At 47.3% G+C, this 19,939-nt stretch overlaps 1 protein-coding gene across 1 annotated transcript in view; it reads right to left on the bottom strand.

Annotated features, from left to right (window-relative positions):
• NAPB (NSF attachment protein beta) overlaps positions 1-7,264 on the bottom strand; it is a 40,153-nt gene extending 32,889 nt beyond the window's left edge. Inside the window, exon 1 of the mRNA XM_082645507.1 lies at positions 7,054-7,264. Coding sequence (XP_082501633.1) covers positions 7,054-7,151 — 98 coding nt within the window. The 5' untranslated portion in view covers positions 7,152-7,264. The remainder of the gene's footprint in view (positions 1-7,053) is intronic.
• Positions 7,265-19,939: the final 12,675 nt, after the last annotated feature.

The following is a 19,939-nucleotide window of genomic DNA, read 5'->3' on the forward strand; positions in this document are numbered from 1 at the left end:
TGGGGGAGCAGAGAATGGGGAGTTATTAATGGGTATAGAGTTTCAGTTTTACAAGATGACAAGAGTTATGGGATGGTGGTGATGGCTGCACAACAATATGAATGTACTTTAATACTACTGAACTCTACACTTAAAAATGGTTACGATGGTAAATGTTATGTTATTTTACAATAAAAAAAAGAACTAAAAAAATTACAATAGATCCAAGAAGACAGAAATACACTCATAAAAGGAGATATTAATATACCCCTTTTAGTCCAAAACAGGTCAAGTGGACAAAAAATATAGACATGAAAGACCTAAACAACATAATCAGTAACCAGATCTCAGGGATCTCTAGCAAGTCATACACTCTGAAAAGAGAAAACTCACTTCTTAAGGGCACGTGGACCACTCAGGAACACCAATCACACATTAGGTGGCAAAGAAAACCTCAGTACGTTCTCTGACCATAATGAAATAAAGCTAGAAATTAATAATATACAAAAAAGGCCCTTCTACCTGGAACAAAACCCTCAAAGAACTCCTGGGTCAAAGATGAAACAAATTAAAATAAAAACACTATATATCAGTATCTATGGGATGCAATTAAAACAGTAATACAGTTTTAAAGGAAAATTCATCCATGCATATTTGGATCCATATAAATAAAATAGAAATAATGAATTAAATACCACCCCTCACCCCCCAAAAAAGTCAAGGGAAAAAAACAAAAGAAAGTAATAAAGGCAAAAGAGAAATTAATAAGGTAGAAAACAGGAAACTAGTAAAACTCATAAGTCAAAATATCAGTTGTTTAAAGAAAAAGAATCAAGACAAAAAGGGGGACAAGCACTAACACATAAGTAAGAAGTAAAAAGAGGGAAATAACTGCTGCAATAACATTTTAAAAGTCATAAAAAGACTACTTTGCAAAACTCTGCAAATAAATTTTAAAACTTGGATGAAATGAATAATTTCCTTGTAAAATACAACTTACCAAAACTGACCTCAGCAGAGATAGAAAGTTTAAACATTATAAATTCCAGAGGGAAAAAAGAGAAAGTTATCAAAGAAATACCCACCAAAAAGCCCAAGATGATATCACTGTAAGAGGATTCTATTTAAAAATCCAAAAACCAGAGCATGGGAAAAAAGAAAAACTTACAAATTCTTTTTATGAGAGTACCTGTGACATGACTGCCTGTGACATCAATACTTCAATCTGAGAAAGACTATACACAAAAGAATTGTAAATAAAAGAATTTGAAGTAAAATATTTAAAAACAGAATCCCATAGTAAAAATAATACATTATAATCCAGAGGGGTTATTCAAGGGATGCGAGCAGAGTTCAGTATGAGGCTATCCATTAGTTAATATACTAATAACTAAGAAAAAAAGTCACGCTTACCTGACGTTACTGAAAAGGCCCTCATTCAATCCCTAATGAAAACACCCATTAAAACCAAATTGGAAGATACTTCCTTACTGTGAAAAACATATTTTAACCCAAGAAAGAATTGATCTATTACTTTGTTAGATTTTAATTAAATTACCATTACTTACGTTAAGCTCTATTCAAATACAGACATGATTAACACTCTGAGATTCTATTTTCAAAGTCTCCTTACTGTGCACTCACAAGCATCACTAACTGAAAATACTTAAGGTATGGAAGTTTTACCCATTTTATCATCTAATCAAATGAATGTAAAGTGAAAGCATAAAAATAGATTATAGAGTCGCCTTTAACTAGGATGATCCTCCGTCCTGGTTGCGGGGACACTCCTAGGTTATACCCGTTTTCTTGGCAACTCAAAAATATCCCAGTTTGGACATGATACTCACGGCCACTCTATAACTCACAGAAATAGGGAAATATCTGAAAAATTTTTAAAGTAGAATTATAAATTTAAATGTTACTTACATATAAAAGATAAAATTTGGAGATTGAGAATTAACTAAAATCAAGAGGTGAAGGAGAAAATGCACTGCCACTTAAGCTATGTGGCAGGATCGACAAATATTATCTAAAATTAATAAATCTGGTAGTAGAAGTATTCTAAAATTACTGAGACTTATGGCAATAACCATCAAAAGAATCAAAAAGAAAGTTAAATGGTTCCTTCTGCTGAGTAAGATTTAGGAGAGTGAGGACTCAGGGAAAATTTTACTTTTCAACTGAAACCCTTCTGTGCTCCTTGCATTTTCCTACCATATATGAATTTACTACAAACATATTTAAGAAAACAGAAGAAAGTGACATGAACTCCTCCCCTGCTCCTTGTTACCTTTGCTCTTGAAACTACACAAAAGAGTACAAGAAAACAAATCAACATCTGTATCCACATCCACCAGAGTCCACGCGCGCCTGCCATAGCCACGTGCTGCGGGAGGTGCTGAGCCAAAGCCACCAACTAAGGCAGACGCCCCAGGACCTTACATCCTAGAGACACAGGCCACCACAGTCCTCCCTACTTCTTGTAAAGCACTCTGCACCTCGCAGGGCTCACAAGAATGAGAGAATATATGGTGAACACTGCAAAAATGCAGACAGAAAAGGGCCAATCTTGTGAGAGTTTATCACTTGATATACAAACTGTAACTTGACATTGACACTCAAATTAGGAAACCAAATGATTATAAGTACCAGTAATATAGCTCTGTGCAGCTTAATAAGCATTCTGACACCTCATTCAATCCTTACAACTCTGACAAGTAAATTCCTCCCCCCTGCCCATTCAAAAGCCGAAAAAACAGAAGCTCCAAATATGATTTACTTGGCCAGGGTCACCAAGCTAGTAAACTAGAATCTATATTTGGTCTTCTTACATATAATAGTATATATTATTATGGTTCATACATAATATACCTTCTATAATATATAATTATTCAATATATAGGTTATTCTATTTTTTTCTTTTTATTGGGCTGTGTTGGGTCTTTGTTGCTGCATGCAGGCTTTCTCCAGTTGCGGCGAGCGGGGGCTACTCTTCGTTGCGTGTGTGGGCTTCTCACTGTGGTGGCTTCTCTTGTTGCAGAGAATGGGCTCTAGGTGCGCGGGCTTCAGTAGCTGTGGCGTGCGGGCTCAGTAGTTGTGGCTTGAGGCCCCTAGAGCACAGCACAGGCTCAGTAGTTGTGCCCCATGGGCTTAGTTGCTCCATGGTGTGTGGGATCTTCCCGGACCAGGGCTCGAACCCGTGTCCCCTGCATTGGCAGGCGGATTCTTCACCACTGTGCCACCAGGGAAGTCCTCTATTTCTTATTACATAGGAAATAAAGAGTAAATATACATATATATTTCTTATACTATACTACCTGTCTCTGAGTAAATCTGAGCTTAATGTTTTTCTTAAAAGTTTAATCTGCATTTGAATATCTACTGTAACTGAGGCAGACCTAAATGCTTTATAAATGCTTTCACATGCCCCCACCATATTTTGGCAAAATTTAAACACAATCTTTGACAAAATAAAGCTGAGTGAAGAATACTGATAATGGCCTATAATGTTTAAGAAATATTCCCAATTTTCACGACTAGCGAAGAAATTATAAACGTATAGTTATTTCAAGATAACCCTACGGGGCCTTTCATTAAATTTACTTCAACACTGCCAGATTTACAGCTCCTTATAAGCTTTGAGACTGGGGAACATTCAAGCACACGAGAAGGAAGCATTAACCCTCCAGAACATCTTCCCACGGTCAGTCTTAATCCACTCTCTCCATGTGCGCTGGGCGGTGTACCCAGTGTGGTCTCCTATAACAAGAGAAATGCAAAGCTATCTTGCTGTCAGACCCAGGTCAGCTAACCATCATACCAGTAGTTAAGATGCTAAATTAAAATTTGAAATTAACTACAAAGTTCAATAGCTCATCTCTGGAAACAAATGAAACCAAAACACAATTCTTTTGGTGTTAATTTTGCTATACGAAGCTCAGTCAGCAAAAGAATAAGTTTTAATTTCATTCCACAACTACAAAAACACATCACTGTTTAACTGGCAGTCAAACAGAAAGACCACCGCAACAGTGGCTTCTTGTGATGGCTGCATCCCAGCAGCTCCTTTCCTGCAGTGGGACGCGGGGAAGGAACACTGACATCTTGCAGACAAGCCTAGACTTGTGCCTTACACACAGAAGAACGCATGACTGACTTTTTCTCGGGAATACACAATGCATATTTTCATCTCATTTTACTGAAAGCAACCAAAAGGGAAGAGCTACAGAACAATAGTGAGAATGCAGCCTTGCCACAAAACTAGCGTGGGTGGTGGATCAACACTGAGTGAAGGGGACCAACTGGTAACAGGTTTTAACCTGCAGCTGGGATAATGAGTCCGTGGTGTGAAACATCTGCGGTAAAGTACACTGAGCACCTTGTAATGGCTGCCACAGCCCCAGGCAGCACCACAAGCCCCCTTTAAAGCACTGTCAGCCCTTAAACAGATGGGCTCGGTGACACTGATGCGGGTATGGTTTGTTAATTAAGGAGCCTGACATGAAGATGGATTACGCTGTGGTTTAAATAAAGGAAAACACGTAGATGGGAAAATTCTCTGGCTAAGGGAGTGGGGACAGGGTGGAGTAACATATATCCAGGCTTAGAAGGGTGATGACAGGTGTAAGTGATGTTAGATGTAACATCAGACTCTGAACTGAAACTGATACCGAATCTGTCTTCCCACTGTCACCGACAGAGAAACTAGGCCTGGTTTTTGGCTTCAAAGAATTATGTAACGCTATTAAACCTCACAGAACTCTGAGTACCCTCTTCCCCAAGTTTTTCTGGAGCCAAGTATTACTATAAACACAGTCGTCCATAGTATAAATAACCCTTACATGGTGCAAAGCTCTTTCAAATACTTTATTTCATTAAAAGACCAATGAGGGCTTCCCTGGTGGCGCAGTGGTTGAGAGTCTGCCTGCCAATGCAGGGGACACGGGTTCGTGCCCCGGTCCGGGAAGATCCTACATGCCACGGAGCGGCTGGGCCCGTGAGCCATGGCCGCTGAGCCTGCCCGTCCGGAGCCTGTGCTCCGCAACAGGAGAGGCCACAACAGTGAGAGGCTCACATACGGCAAAAAAAAAAAAAAAAAAAAAAAAAAAAAAAAAAAAGACCAATGATACAGTCCAAAAGATCTTTGGCTCCGAAATCCTGGCAAAGTTACTTGATCTGTCTGGCTGCTTCCTTGATAAATAACTGGGCCTGAAAATTTTGATGAAGATACTAATTAATATTTCATAATCCCCATCTTCAATGACTAAATGTTTTACAAGCATATACTCACAAAACCCTCACTCACTATGAGATAGACTTCTCTTACCCTCATTTCATAGCCGAGGAAACTGAGGCACAGAGGGGCTAAGGAACTTGCCCGAGGTCCCAAAGCGAGGATAATAAACTGACCTGCTGGATCCAGGTCAGACCTAGGATGCAATGACTTTCAAGCAAACTGAGTGTGAATGGTGAGGATGAAGTCTTCCTATACAGCCTGCCAATGAAACAGGTGATCAACAGCCAAGGAGAAAAAAGACAAAAGGCCTTTTTAAAATCCCTTAAGGATTACTGATTCAAGATCTGGCCTACTTTCACGAAAACAATAACGCAACACCTCTTCACAGCAAGGAGCACGCCCCTGAGAAGCATCAAGTGCTCTCGGCTTTTTTCCTCTGCCAATTACAGATTCTCTTCCAGGGAAGCACATCTGGACTCGAAACGCTGTGCCTTTAGGATCACCTCCCAACTTGAGGCGCTATGACATGCAGTGCTCCTTATGTATTGCCATAACTTTTAAAGGGGAACAAATTTATAATTCACTGCTACCATGCAGACCACACATCACATGAGAAATTTAGAAACCAGCTGGGATAAATGCCCCGAGAGATTTTTGAGGACAGGAACCTTACCTTTCTGCATCTTTGCACCCTGCACTACGTGAACAGCATGAAACCTGCATATGAGCATTTCCTGGAGATTATCAACAACGGTAAAGTATTACCAAAAGAACGAAGGTGGCAAGACTAGCAGATTCCAAACCGATTTTGTACAGAAATAAAACTGCGTCTAATAGTGCAACAGTTAAATACGGACCCCCGGTCCTTCTCCGAATAAAAACACGCTCTGGGTGTTGGCCGAGGACCTTTCACTTCCAAAAGGAAAAAGAGTAAACCACCACGAACTTTCTGCCTCTCTCATCCTAAACAGCTGAATCATTCACATATTTAACCGCCCAGAATTCTTCCAAGGACTGTCAATGCAGGCTCTGCTTTTTGGGAAATCCGAATTTAAGACCTTCCCTAGGAGAGCACAGAAGAATTATAGGAAATTAACGGGATTCCCATATGACGCAGACTTCGAGGAGTTGCGTTATCCCTAATCCAACAGGAGGCCCTGGGTATCACATCAATCTCCAGTGAAGGAAAAGACACCAGTTTGAGAAAACGTACTCATTCCTCCCACGGATATTTATTAAACCTGTACTTGGCGCAAGACGCACGGGCACCGGGTGGTGGAATGCGGCTGCCGCGGCCCCACCGCCAGCCCGACGCCCCCAAAAGACCGCGGGCCAGGCGCTGGGGCTGGGGGTCCGGGACCCGGCGCCTCACGCCCACACGGGTCTCCCGAGCTGCGTGGGCTCACTCGTGGCTAAATAACAAACCGGTGTGGCCGCCGTGGGGAGGGTCACGCACACCCGCGCGGCCGGTGGGACACCGCACCGCGCGGGGGTGGGGGCCTTCGGGGGTCCTAGGGGATCCCTGGAGTGCGCATGGGGGCCCCTGGAGCGCCGTGGGGTTCCAGGGTGTGCGTGGGGAGGGCTCCGGGGGTTCCAGGGGATCCCTGGAGGGCAGGTGGGGGTCTCCGGGGGTCCTAGGAGGTCCCTGGAGCGTGGGGGCGGCCTGGGGCGTTCTGGGGATTCCAGGGGGCGCCGAAGGGCCCTAGGGGAATCTCTGGAGGGCGTGTGAGGGTTGAGGGCCCCTGGGGCATTCTGGGGGCCCCCGAGGGAAGTTGGGGGGTCCGCCGGCCAAGGACGGAGACCCCCGCTCAGGGCACGCGCGGTCCCCCGCTCACCCAAAGAGCCCTCGGAGAAAGGAGTGGGAAGCCTTGACTCGCTTCTCGGCCTCCGCCATGAGTTGCACCGCCTCTCGCTCCTTCCCCGCGTTGTCCATGTCGCCAGCCGCGACCGCCGCCACAACCTTCTCTCCGGGTCGGGCGCGCCTCCCGCGCCTCCCGGTCCTCTCGCAGCAGCGGGGCGCGCAGCCTGTCGGGAGTTGCAGTCCAGGCCGCGCCCGGGCCGTCCTCTCGCAGCTGCGGGGCGCGGAGGCGCGGCGTGCAACCTGTCGGGAGTTGTAGTCCAGGCCGCACTCTGGCGGCGGGAGCGAGCGAGGCGTCCACTACCATACCCAGAAGGCCGCAGAGCCCGCGGGCGTCGGGGGTCTCGAGGCGGGGGTCCTGACCCTCTGTAGGGCCCTCTGCGAAGGGGAACGTTAATCTTCTAAGGATGTGGGGAACGGAAAAGAGCCCGTGGCTTCCAGAGAAAACCGCCTCAAACTCAAGCATCACGTTGGATCAGGAGTCTCTGTCCAGCACGACCGTGGCCAGGGGATGGACGGGGACGCGGGGACAACGGGGTGGATGAGGACACGGCGGGTGGCAGGCTGGAAAGCTTCACTGCACGCGAATTCCGCGAGCGTGATGTAAGGCGTCCAGGGACGAAGCTGCAATAACCTTGCCATGCCCCGCCCACCCACCCTCCAGCTCCAGCAGCAGGAGGAGCCACGTTTATCTTCAGAGCAAGGCATTTAAGAAGGAAACGTTTGCCCCAATATAAATTCAGAGTTGGGGCTTCCCTGGTGGCGCAGTGGTTAAGAATCTGCTAGCCAATGCAGGGGACACGGGTTCAAACCCTGGTCTGGGAAGATCCCACATGCTGTGGAGCAACTAAGCCTATGGACCACAACTACTGAGCCTGTGCTCGCAGTGAGAAGCCCGTGCACCAGAAGGAAGAGTAACCCCCACTAGCCGCAACTAGAGAAAGCCTTCGTGCAGCAAAGAAGACCTAACGCAGCCAAAAATAAATAAATAAATTTATTATTTTTTTAATTCAGAGTTGTTTTTCAGTCTCCGCATATTGTAACTTTCTGTCGGTCCTCCTCCTTGGTTAAAGAAGACTTGCATATATGGGATATGTGCATAATCCTCTGTTTTTATTGACTGAATGCTTTTCAATGGATGTGAGCCACTGAGCTCTCTTATTTTTTTTTTTTTTTGCGGTACGCGGGCCTCTCACTGTTGTGGCTTCTCCCGTTGCGGAGCCCAGGCTCCGGACATGCAGGCTCAGCGGCCACGGCTCACGGGCCCAGCTGCTCCCTGGCATGTGGGATCTTCCCGGACCGGTGCACAAACCCGTGTCCCCTGCATTGGCAGGTGGACTCTCAACCACTGCGCCACCAGGGAAGCCCGAGCTCTCTTACTCTTTACATAATGCTGGCTATAGTGTGGAGTGGGTCTCCTGGGACACAGTTCTGCCTGCCAGGAACTTAAAATCTCCTAGGAGAAGTATCCGTAGATAGACGCTACCCTGTGCCAACGATTTCCAGGCCTGTCCTGGAAGGACAGAGGGAGTTATTTTTTAATGCAAAGTCTAGGCCATTTACATTGGTAATGCTAAAGCAGAGGTGGTGAAGCAAATATGAAAATCGCTGCCAAATGAGAACTTGTGAGTTTCAAACTATTAATAAATACACTGTGGGCACTGGCACACAAAATACATCTAAGCAAATGAAGCCTGAACCGAGAGAGCAAGGCAAGAAGGGTCAAACTCCTAAAAAGAAAGGTCACTAAAGCATATGTCACAGAGTCCCTACAGTGCAGCCACTCTAGAGACGGAAGGAAGCCTCAGATCCTCAGGCAGAGTTTATTAACTTTTACTACATGCATTATTCTAACTTCAAAAAAGCTAATCTGGAGCAGTATTGATGAAGAAGGAAGCAGGAAATTAGAGGAAGTAAATGCAGGAGTAAAGAGAAAAACTGCAAAAAGTGGACACGAGCAGTTGAGGAGCACAGCAGTCTGTGGGGATTTGGTGGAGGGTCCAACTCGAAAACTCCAAGTGCAGCGTGAGTGTGTTGATTAAAGCAGTTCCCAAAGGATGTTCAAGAAATACTGAGCCCTGAGCTCCTCGCTCTTTGTATTGGCATCTCGTGGAGCTGGAGTCTAGGAAGTGTGCGTTTAAGAAGGAACACCACTATTCTGAAGCATGCAATTCTAGATTCTCAAATCTGTAGTCAGCAGAGAAGGAGGCAGGATGGACTGCCTTCTCTAAACCAGAACTTGCCGTGATGGGTGGCAGGGGGACATCTGGACAGTTTTGATGTTTCTGGGTATTTCGCTCAGTCTCTTCTTTCTCACGGGCACTCCCAGCCTTCCCCCCAGACCACACCCCTGTGGGAAAAAAACATCAAACCTTCATTGTTGTGTCAAGTGCGTGTTTTCTTCTCCCGGCAGGGCAGAGGGACAGACCTCTCAGAATGAGCACTGACCAGAGGGACGGAGGAGGGATCCTCAAAGCAGGAGGGAGGAGCTGTAGTGGACCAGGGAGGGGGCAAGGCCCTGGAGTAGGTCCAAAGGAGCCGTGGCCCACACCTGTGCCAGCCAGGATGGTGGCCACTTAAATTTAGATCAGATAATATGAAATGAAATGTAAATTTCACCCCTCAGTCACGCCACATTTCAACTGCTGAACAGCCACATGTAGCTAGTGGCTGCCGTTTTATCACTGTACAGAGTTCTAGTGGACAACACTGGCCTGTGCATACCTTGCCTTTTGGCAGCTCTGGACACTTTGAAGAAAAGAGGAAGACGGCTTCAGAGCTTCTGAGAAGATGGAGCTGGAAAAGAGGAGCTTCACCCTGAACGAGACGGAGCCAGGCAGAAGCTGCAGGCCTATCCCTGTGAGCAGGTCAGGTGACGGACACACAGGAGTAGGTGGAATGTCGTGTCCACCCACCCACCTGAGAGGTGGTCTGCAAAGGCAGACACAGGCCCTGTGACAGCTGCAGCTCTAGGAAAGGCGGGTCAGGACGTGACCCACGTGGGAATCTAGGTGTGGTGTCTGCATGTGCTTGCAGAGGGGCTGCAGCATGGGGGTCCCTTGTGGAGCCAGCACCTGTGGGGGCAGCGGGCGCCCTTGCGGCCTGCCTCAGGGTGCCTCTGACTGCTCAGTGGCCAGGCGGCAGCTGCCAGGTACCGCTAACCTAGTGTCACCCTCTGGTTCCAAAGTCAGTAGGAAACTTCTGACGGTGACTATCTTCCTGTCCCTGCTGCTCCCAACTGCCAGCACCTGCAATTCTCCTGACAGTTCTCTCTGCCCTTCCAGCCTGCTCTGATTGGATGCTGCGCGAGGCAAGGGGGAGGTAATTAACCTCATGAACAGGGGAATTCATGCCCCTTTGCCTCCTGAGAGCAGCCCTCAATCAATGACTGTTAGAAGTTGGAGGATAAATACCCCTCTGGTGGGACAGCTGAGGAATGTCCTACACTCTCCCCTGAGGTTCTCAGTGGGAATGAGCCCCTGTTGCCAAAAGGAGAAGGCAGCTTGTTTGGTGCCCTGCATTGGCTTCCTTCCCTGCCCTGTCCCCACACCCCTACTGGCGCTGCCTAGTGGTGTCACCTCCCCACAGACTGCTCTCACTAGAATCCTTGTCTCGAGGTCTGTTTCTGGGAGGACACCAGCCTGGACAGGGAGAGTGTGCGCTGAGGACCAGTAGGTGCGTTCCGGCCCCCATGCTCATCACAACTTCATCAGCCGAGTTTCTCACCTGTGGGTCGCTGCAGACGCAGGGCTCTGGTTCCCACTTCCAACGTGGTATAAAACCACAACAGCCATTTGTCACTGTCATCCCCTGTGGTCGAGGCGCTGCCTGGGATGCCAGGCGTCTCACTCGGGGTCTCTCAGTGAGGGTGTAGCTAGAGCTGGGGTTGACTCTTCCCACTCAACTGGTGCCGGGGGTGGGAAGACTCATGTGGCCCCTTGCAGGCTCTCTCTGGACTCACACCGTGGCCAAAGAGCCAAAGGTGCTGGGGGCCGGCACCCAGGCAGCAGCCCCATCACCTTTAACCTAGTCTCCAAAGTTTCCAGGCATCACTTCCGTTTCCCGGAAGGAAATCACTCACCTGTGTTCAAGGGGAGGATCTCAAAGGCTTTGCAGACATGTTAAAACCTCCACAGTTAGGTTCCAGGGAGACAGTCCCCACCCTGGTCCATTCTGGTTGTGCTGACAAAGCTGGGAAGCAGGAGCCCCCAAGCTGGGAGCCGCCCTCGCCTCCAAGGGCCCTGGAGCCCTGAGAGGCTCTGCCCCGTCTTCAGCTGCCTCCTCCAAGGACATCTCGGCCTCGCTTCCATCTGCAGCATGAGTGGCTCAGAGGCAGCCAGTCAAAGCCAGGCCCCATCCACTGCTCCCTTTTAGACAGAGGGGAAAAGGAAGCCATTCCAGAAGGCCCTTCATCCAAAAGCATCAAAGTAACGAATTCAGGACGAGAAATGTTCTCCGTTCTTGTTGATGAGGTTGGGCTTCTGTACTTTTTGCAGCATTAAGGATAGCGTTTAATTACTTTATTTCCAGTGGTTCTTTTCATTTTCCTCAAGGACTTGCAAAACGCAAGAGCAATTGAACGGGGAGCTTCAGAGGAATCACTGGATCTGTGTTTTTTATTACAATTGTTTTTACTTTTCGAAACAACATTTGGGTATGTGTATGTTTTAGACATTTCACACCATGTCAAAATTTCTAGAAATATTCCCAAAGGCAGCTTTGTTAATATTATTTAACATTTCCTTAAGAAATTATTTTATAAAATTTAGAACAAAGAATTAGGAAAGGTAAAATTAATTTAATACACAATATCTGTTATAGGAAACATAGAAAATTTTAAGTTAAAATAAATACTCATGAAAAAATAGTATTGTTGTTAATGTTATTCTTCTAATTAATCTATATGAGACTCTAAAACGTGTTTTGAAATTAACTTGATGCTTTTAAATATGACAAATAGGCATAAAAACGAAGATGACACAACTTTTATTCATATGATATGTTCAAAGACCTCTCTTTTCTCTCAGCTTAATATAATTCTTTTCAAAGTTATGGTTCTGAGCTACAGGCACAATGGCTTAAAGGGAAAAAATAGTTTATTTCCTGGACTGTTCTGATATCCTTTCACATTATTTTTTTAATGGAATTTGTTTATTTTAATATTTATTTATTTTGTTTTTTGGCTGCACTGAGTCTTAGTTCCCTGACCAGGGATTGAACCCGTGACCCCTGTGTTGGGAGTGCAGTCTTAACCACTGGACCACCAGGGAAGTCCCTCCTTTCACATTATTATTTAATGCTACCTTAAAGGAAATTTTAGGAAAAAATTTTTCACCCATATTTCTACCTACCTGAGACTTTCTTTTTCACAAATATGTTTTCCTATCAAATCTTTATCTTTTACACTGCTATATTTAAAATGGATGACCAACAAGGACCTACCATATAGCACAGGGACCTCTGCTGGATATTATGTAACAACCTAAATGGGAAAATATATAACTAAGTCATTTTGCTGTACACCTGAAACTATCACGACATTATTACTCAACTATACTCTAATATAAGAGTTAAAAAAATAAATAAAATAAAATAAAATAAAAATTTTAAATCTTTATCTTTTAAACCTACAAATATGCAGGAATTATTAGGGTGTATATTTGTATTTTGTTTAGGAAAGAAGCATTTTCTACATTGCTACAAGTCTTTGTAATTGATTGTTCATGGGTAATAGTTCACTGCACTGAATTTAACGTATCCGTTCCCCATTATGGCATATTTGGGTTTTGTCACATCTGGCTATTACCAAAACACTCAGGGCCGTCCCAAAATGCAAGAAGGGTTTTCCCAGCAGCTGTCACGTGGACTCAGCTTCTCTAGGGTGTGGTGCCCAACCCGCTCTTCACACTCCGCCCCTCTGTACTGGTGACGGGATCGGGAAACACTGGTGATGCTTGTTGTCCAAGGATTCTGTGCCTGCAACTGTGCCTATTCCCTAACATTTATTTGTAACCAAAGTCAACACCCAAGGCACTTTTGCGGTCATTTGCAGACGTGTGCAGAGCAGGAGATATTGGCGTGCTCGATGCACACGAGGACGAGTCCACACGATGGTCTCGTGTTGTAAATGACTGTCCTTCTCATAGTCTATTTAGTGCTATGTTTTTCACATTTTATACTTTCTGTTGGCGATTTCACTATTTAAACCGGCCCCCGAGCCTGGTGCTGAAGTGCTGTCTAGCATCCTCAGGGGAGAAGGCGGGCCATGCCCTCCTGTTGGATAAGCTTCGTTCAGGCACGAGTTACAAGGCTGTTGGCTGTGAGTCCCTGTTAATGAGTCAACGAGGTGTCAAATATAACGATATATTTCATATACAAGATGGTGACATACTGATGGGTGACCAGACACTCACGGGAAGAAAACCTATGTTACCCTGGGATGGCGATGGTTCGGTCTTTGTTAATTTAGGGTTTGTGCTGACTTTACAGAACAGAACTACCTCGAATGATGAGAATTGACTACATAGGAGGGTATCTGGTAAAGACAATGAAATGAAGTCAGATCAGGGAATCTCTCTTTCCCACTCCCTAAAAGAAATGGATAAAGTAAAAACGTAGCAACTCTTCCTGAGAATTAAGACAGAGAAATCTCCCCATGTCAGATCACGTTGCCCCCAGCTCCACTCACCAACCGTCTGTGAGGTGTCTGTCCTGTGGTGCTGACCTGTACGGACTCCATCAATGGGGCCCTGACCTCTGACTTCCTGTTGTGTCTGGCCAAAAAGGTGCCCAGCCTGTGGTGGAGGGCAGAAGGTAAGGGACATCCCCTGACCAGGTGGCCAGCTGAGGCTCCCCTCATCCCGTAGCAAATGATGGCCCTATGCCCTGGGCTCCCTTGCCCCTGCAGCATTGTAGATAACCCCATAAATAAGCCCTCCTATTGCTACTATATCCTATTTACTGCTGGGACCCTGACAGACAGACTCCCCAGCTCATTGTCTGAGGACGGTATAACCTCGAAACCCAGACCAGAAAAGGTCAGTGTGAGAAAGGACCATTTTAGGCCAGTCTCACTTAGGAACATGAGCACAAAAATTTTAAACAAACATTAGCAAACACACCATGCAAAAAAGTCTTGATGGTTATGGACATAAATGTGAAACGCTAAACTTTAAAACTTTAAGAAGTTTTAAGTGAAAATACAGGAAAGAAGCATTATGACCTTGATTTCCTAAATAGACACCAAAACTGCAAACCGTAAGACAAAAAATCGATACATTCACTCCCTTAAGATTAAAGATTTATTTTCACCAACTTTGCATGACTCCAATGAAGAGACAAAACCACAACCCAGAAAAAGATATTTGCAGCACATTTGCCCTCAGATAATTATTATTAAGGGTAAAGAAATTCTACAAATCAATGGAAGACAAACAACCAAATAGAAAACATGGACAAAGGACTTGAAGAACTGAAGGTTACAGCAAAGTCTGGGTCCTCTTCAGCTTTTGCTGTTCATTGCCTCAGGAGGACAGTAGTTTGTTCATAGAAAACCAGAAAGACAGCAGGGAAGTAGCCAGAGGCCTGTGGGGCATGGGTGCCTTTTCTTTGCTTTCAGGATGGGGCCTGATGGCTGTTTAAGTGGAGTAGCCTGCTTAGGAACTGGTAAACCAACATTGCAGGATTATGGACACCGTCTGCAGAAAAGCAATGTGACAGAGGACAACGACGTGTGACAAACCCGCCACCCTCGGTCCCCAGGTGGAAGTCCCATGGAGACAGAATGCCAGGCCCTGTGACCTCTCTGACCTTCTGAGTCCCATGGTTTCTCAGGTGTCCTAGTCTGGAAAAAGCAAACGTCTGCTGGGCCTTTGGAGATGGTGCCAGCTCCAAGCCATCTGGAGCTCCGCCTCGTCACGGCTGGCTTTCTGCTGCTGGCCTGCTCCCCGGGACCAGCAGGCTTCTCCGGCCAGGGTCAGCCACGTCCTTCTGCTGCGGCCCAGGGATCAGGGCTGCCACTGGCAGCTGGCAGTGTCCCCTGCAGCCTCCGCCCGGAGCGTGCGGGGCAGCCACCCCTCCATCCCGGGGCTGCTCCTTGCTGGGCTCTCTTTGAAGGGTTCTGGTGGCAGGGTGAGCCTCAAATAGATTGGCATCCTGCCTGGGTTACATCCAGGTCAGCAGCCAGGCCAGATCAGGACTATTTAGGGGAAAAGGAGGAGCTTGTCAAACACAAACACAAACAAAACAAAACAAAAAGACGGTGGAGAGAAGAACCCAGAGGAAGCCAGCCTGCTGTTTGCAAGGGCTCATTTGTTCCCCCAGATAGAGGAGAAGAGGCTCGGGAGCAGACGCAGGTCCCTAAGAGAGCGTGACACTGTGACCCGTGTCCCAGGCCCAGGCCGGCACTGGCAGAGGGATGGAGGGAGGAAGTGGCCAGAAGCCCAGGGCCAGTCCACCTGCCTCACCTCCTCCTTCTTATTAAAACAGCTGAAGCCCTGCCCCAGGCACCATGCTGACACTTCTGTATCTTTTATCATTTAACTTTCACAGTCAGCTTCCTATGACACCGATTTTACAGTCCCAGAAAGAGACTCAGGAGGTAAAGCAATGGCCAAGCCACAGTGGCGAGGCTGCCCCACCTTGGCCCCTGCTGGGCAGCGCCCCCCTTCACAGCAGCCCAGGCCACACAGTGAGACCAGACTGACCACTGACCAGCCCGGATGTCTGGACCCAGCCTGGCTGGGCAGGGGATGCTCTACCTGGCTACCTGTCCTGGAGCATGCCAGGCACCCTAGGGCATGGGTTCCCACCTGCTACATGACCTCCAGGTCCCCCCCCTTTGGGGAGCAATGGCACCCCACTTCATATGTCCAGTCAGAGTGTAACACGACGAGCAGAGTTTTTGTCCAGGGTGATCTGTGCAGGCCCTGAGAACTTCATGGGACGAGGGCAGCAGGGGTGGGGGACATAGCAATGACCAAGGTAGCACCAGGGAGTGGGTTAAAAGCCACAGTTAGGAAACTCCTGTCTCCAGACCCCAGCCTCACAAGCAGAGCCTTTCTGCTGAGTGCTAAGGCAGTTTCATTTCCTGCTTATTTTCCCCTGGGAGCAGCTGATAAAGAAAGCCCAAGCCTGGTTGGCAACAGCAAAACCAGGAAGTTGTGCAGCTCACAGAGGGGCCCCCCTTGGATCCCTGCTACCTGACCCACACACAACCAGCCAACGGCACATCTGAGATGAATCCCATCCTCTTGCCACCGTGACTGGTGCAGCCATGGCTCTGCTACCAGGTTCAGCCTGTGAGTCAGGAGGTGAGGTTTGTTGGACTCTTCGGAAAGATGCTTCCTCTTTCTTAAGAACCAACTCTTGTCTTCCTCTGGGTGGCATGGCGGCAGACGAGAAGGTAGCCTGGGTCCAGGCAGGTGGAAGAGGCCAAGGTGCAGATCTCACTCTTCTCATCCTTGCCCCCGCAAGGCTCTGCAGGGGCAGCCCTTTCCCACTCAGTAGCCTGGGTACCAGTCAGGGAAAGGGGTGGTGGCAGGAGGGGGACTCCAGTCTGTGTGTCTGTTCCACAGGAAGCTCTGTGCTTATTCCTGCACACCCTTCATCCATCCATCCATCCACCTGTCCACCCACTCACTCATCCACCCATCCATCCACCCACCCATCCATCCATCCATCCATGCCTCCATCCACCCAACTGTTCATCCATCCTTCTATCCATCCATCTGTCCATTCATCCACCTGTCCTTCCATCCACCTGTCCACTTACTCATTCATCCATTTGTCCATGCATCCGTCCATCCATCTGTTCATCCATCCATCTGTCCTTCCATCCACCTCTCCACCCACCCACTCATCCATCCATCCAAACTGCTCTTTTGAGGTATAATTGACATACAATGAACTCACATATTTAAACTCACACTTTGATGAGCTTTGACATACGAATCTCCCATGAGATCATCTGTACAATCCATAAAAATGAACACATCTACCCCCCAAGTTTCCTCATGCCCCTTTGCATTCCCTCCTTCCCAACCCTTGTTCCATGGACATACACAGGCCCCATATTTGCTATGGTTCCATGCTATAACCAGGCCGTATTTCCCCCTTCTTCTATTGACAAGAGCAGTGTTCCCATTTTTCACTTTTCATGAACATAACCATCGAGTGTACCCTTATTCCATGGAAATAGTCAGGATCCCTATTTTCCTCTTACCCCTTGGCTGTAACCAAGCAACATATTTTCCTATTATTCCATGGAAATAAATACGTCCTCTATTTTCCCCTTGTTCTGTGGACATGATTGGGCCAGATACAGAGCCAGGGCCTCTAGTTCCCTGTTAGTTATTTCATGGACATAACCAAGTTCCCTATTGTGAGATAATAGAAAATATACATACTGGTGTCTGCCCCTGGTTCCTGGCACAGGGCTCCTTGAACCCTGTAACTTCCTGGGTGACGGGGGTGTCTTCTGTTCTAATGACGTGACTCTGGGTGGCTTCTGGATGGAAGCTGGTCACCAGAAAGACCAGGCCATGATCGGAAGCTTGGGATTTTTAGCCCTACCTCTGCTTTCTTTTGAGAAGGGAGAAGCGCTGAAAATGGAGTTCAATCATGTCTACATGATGAAGCTGCCATAAAATCCCAAAAGTATGGGATACAGAGACTATCGGGGTTGGTGCACACATGGAGGTGCTGGGAGAGTGGCGCCTGGGCGGGGCGTGGAAGCTCCGTGCCCCTCTGCACACACCTGCCCTACGCGTCTCTTGCATCTGGATGGTTGTCTGTATTTTTTATCATATCCTTTTATAATAAACTGGTAAACCTACGTAAATGGTTCCCTGAGTTCTGTTAAACCTCACTAGCAAATTAATCGAACTCGAGGAGGGGGTCATGGTGACCTCCAATCTCCAGCCGGTTGGTCAGAAGCACAGGTGATGACCTGGACTTGTGGTTGTCCTAGAAGCGTGGGGTGGGGGGCGTCCTGCAGGCCTGAACCCTTACCCTGTGGGGTCTGATGCCGTCTCCAGGTAGATGGTGTTGGATTGGAGTTGAATTGTAGGACATCCAGCCAGCGTCACAGGGAGTTGCTTGTTGTGGGGAAAACACCCACCTATTTGGGAACCAGAAGTGTCAGAAGGTGTGTTTCGTGGGAGTAGTAAAGGAGATTCATGGGAAACAAAGACACAGTCGGGGAGAAATGGGTTTTTCCTACACAGGTGGGAAGCTGAGTTTTTCCTTTACACCTTTTTTCCTCTTTCCCGTAGAAAGGTCCAGAGATCCTCCTTTCCCTAATCCCATGGGTATGCCCAGGTTCCTGTTTGCCCTGTTAATGGATGTGATCAGGCCCCTTCCTCTGACTTCATGGACTTGCCCAGGCTATGGGTTCCCCCTTATTCCCCGGACATAGCCGTGTCTTCTCTTTTCTTCTCACTGCTGGACACCAAGGGCTCCACTGTCCCATGACTCCACGAAGCAATCAGGCCTCATACTCTCCCTTTCTATGGACTTTATCAGTCTCAATATTTTTCTCTAAATTTGTGGACAGAGGCCCCTATTCCCACGGTATTTCATGGACATGACAGGCCCACGGTTTCCCCTTATTTTATGGACATTAAGTTGTTGCCTTCCCCCGCAGCGTGTTCCAGCTATTTTCCCTTATTCCATGATCTTAACCAAGCCCCTGTTTCCCCTTCTACCGTGGACATGACCAAGGCCCCATTTCCCCCTCAACTATGGAAACAATCCGTCCTCTGTATTTTCCCTCTGATTCATGGATGGAGCACTGCTGCCTGATTCATCTTGCCCCATGGATGTCATCCAGCCCCTATTCTTCCCTTTCCATGGACGGGACCAGGATGCCGTTTTCCCCTTAGTCCATGATCATGCCCTGCTGCATCTTTACTCCTGGGGAGAACCATAGCCCTGCTTTTTCCTCATTCCACAGGCATGACCGGGACTCCTACTTTTCTCTTAGGTATAGAACTGACGAGGCCTCCTATTTCCTCCCATTTCCTCCTGTTTCCTCAGATGTGTTCATTCCCCTTCTCCCTTTCCTGGGACGTGACCAGGGCCCCTGTCCTCCCCTTGTTCCATGGATATAATCAGCCTCCGACTTTCCCCTAGTCATAGTGTGATAGGCTAAATAACGTCGCTCCACAAGATATTCACATCCTAACCCCAGGAACCTGTGAACATAATCTTAAACGGTAAAGAAGGACTTTGCAGAAGTGATGAAGTTCCAGATCTTGAGGTGGGCAGACATCCTGGATTCTCCAGTCAGGCTCTGAGTGTCTCCCCTCTATCCTCATAAGAGGGAGGCAGACAGGAGCAGGGAGGCCACGTGACCACAGGGGCAGAGATTGGCATGATGAGGCCATGAGCCAAGGACACTGGCAGCCCCCAGAAGCTGGAGGAGCCAGGGAACAGATTCTCCCCTGGAGCCTCTGGGGGAGGACAGGCCCTTCCAGTACCTTGATTCTGGTCCAGTGAAAATGACTTCAGACTTCTGGCCTCCAGAACTGCAAGAGAATACATTTCTATAGTTTTAAGGCATCAAGTTGGTGGCGCTGTGTTATAGTAGGCACAGAAACGAATACACATGACCCTGTGCTCTCAATTTTCTTCTTATACCATGGGCGCTTCAGTGGGTAGAAGTGTGTTACCCCCCAAATATATGGCCATGTCCTGACCCCTAGTACCTGTGAATGGGAACTGACTTGAATACAGAGTTTTTACAGATCTAATGAAGTGAAGGATGTTAAGATGAGATTATATAAGATTGGTGTTCTTTTTTTTAAAAAAATATTTATTTATTTATTTATGGCTGCATTGGGTCTTTGTTGTTGAGTGGGCTT

Source organism: Mesoplodon mirus, assembly GCF_964341445.2.
Source record: "Mesoplodon mirus genome assembly, chromosome: 15".
Taxonomy (NCBI): domain Eukaryota; kingdom Metazoa; phylum Chordata; class Mammalia; order Artiodactyla; family Ziphiidae; genus Mesoplodon; species Mesoplodon mirus.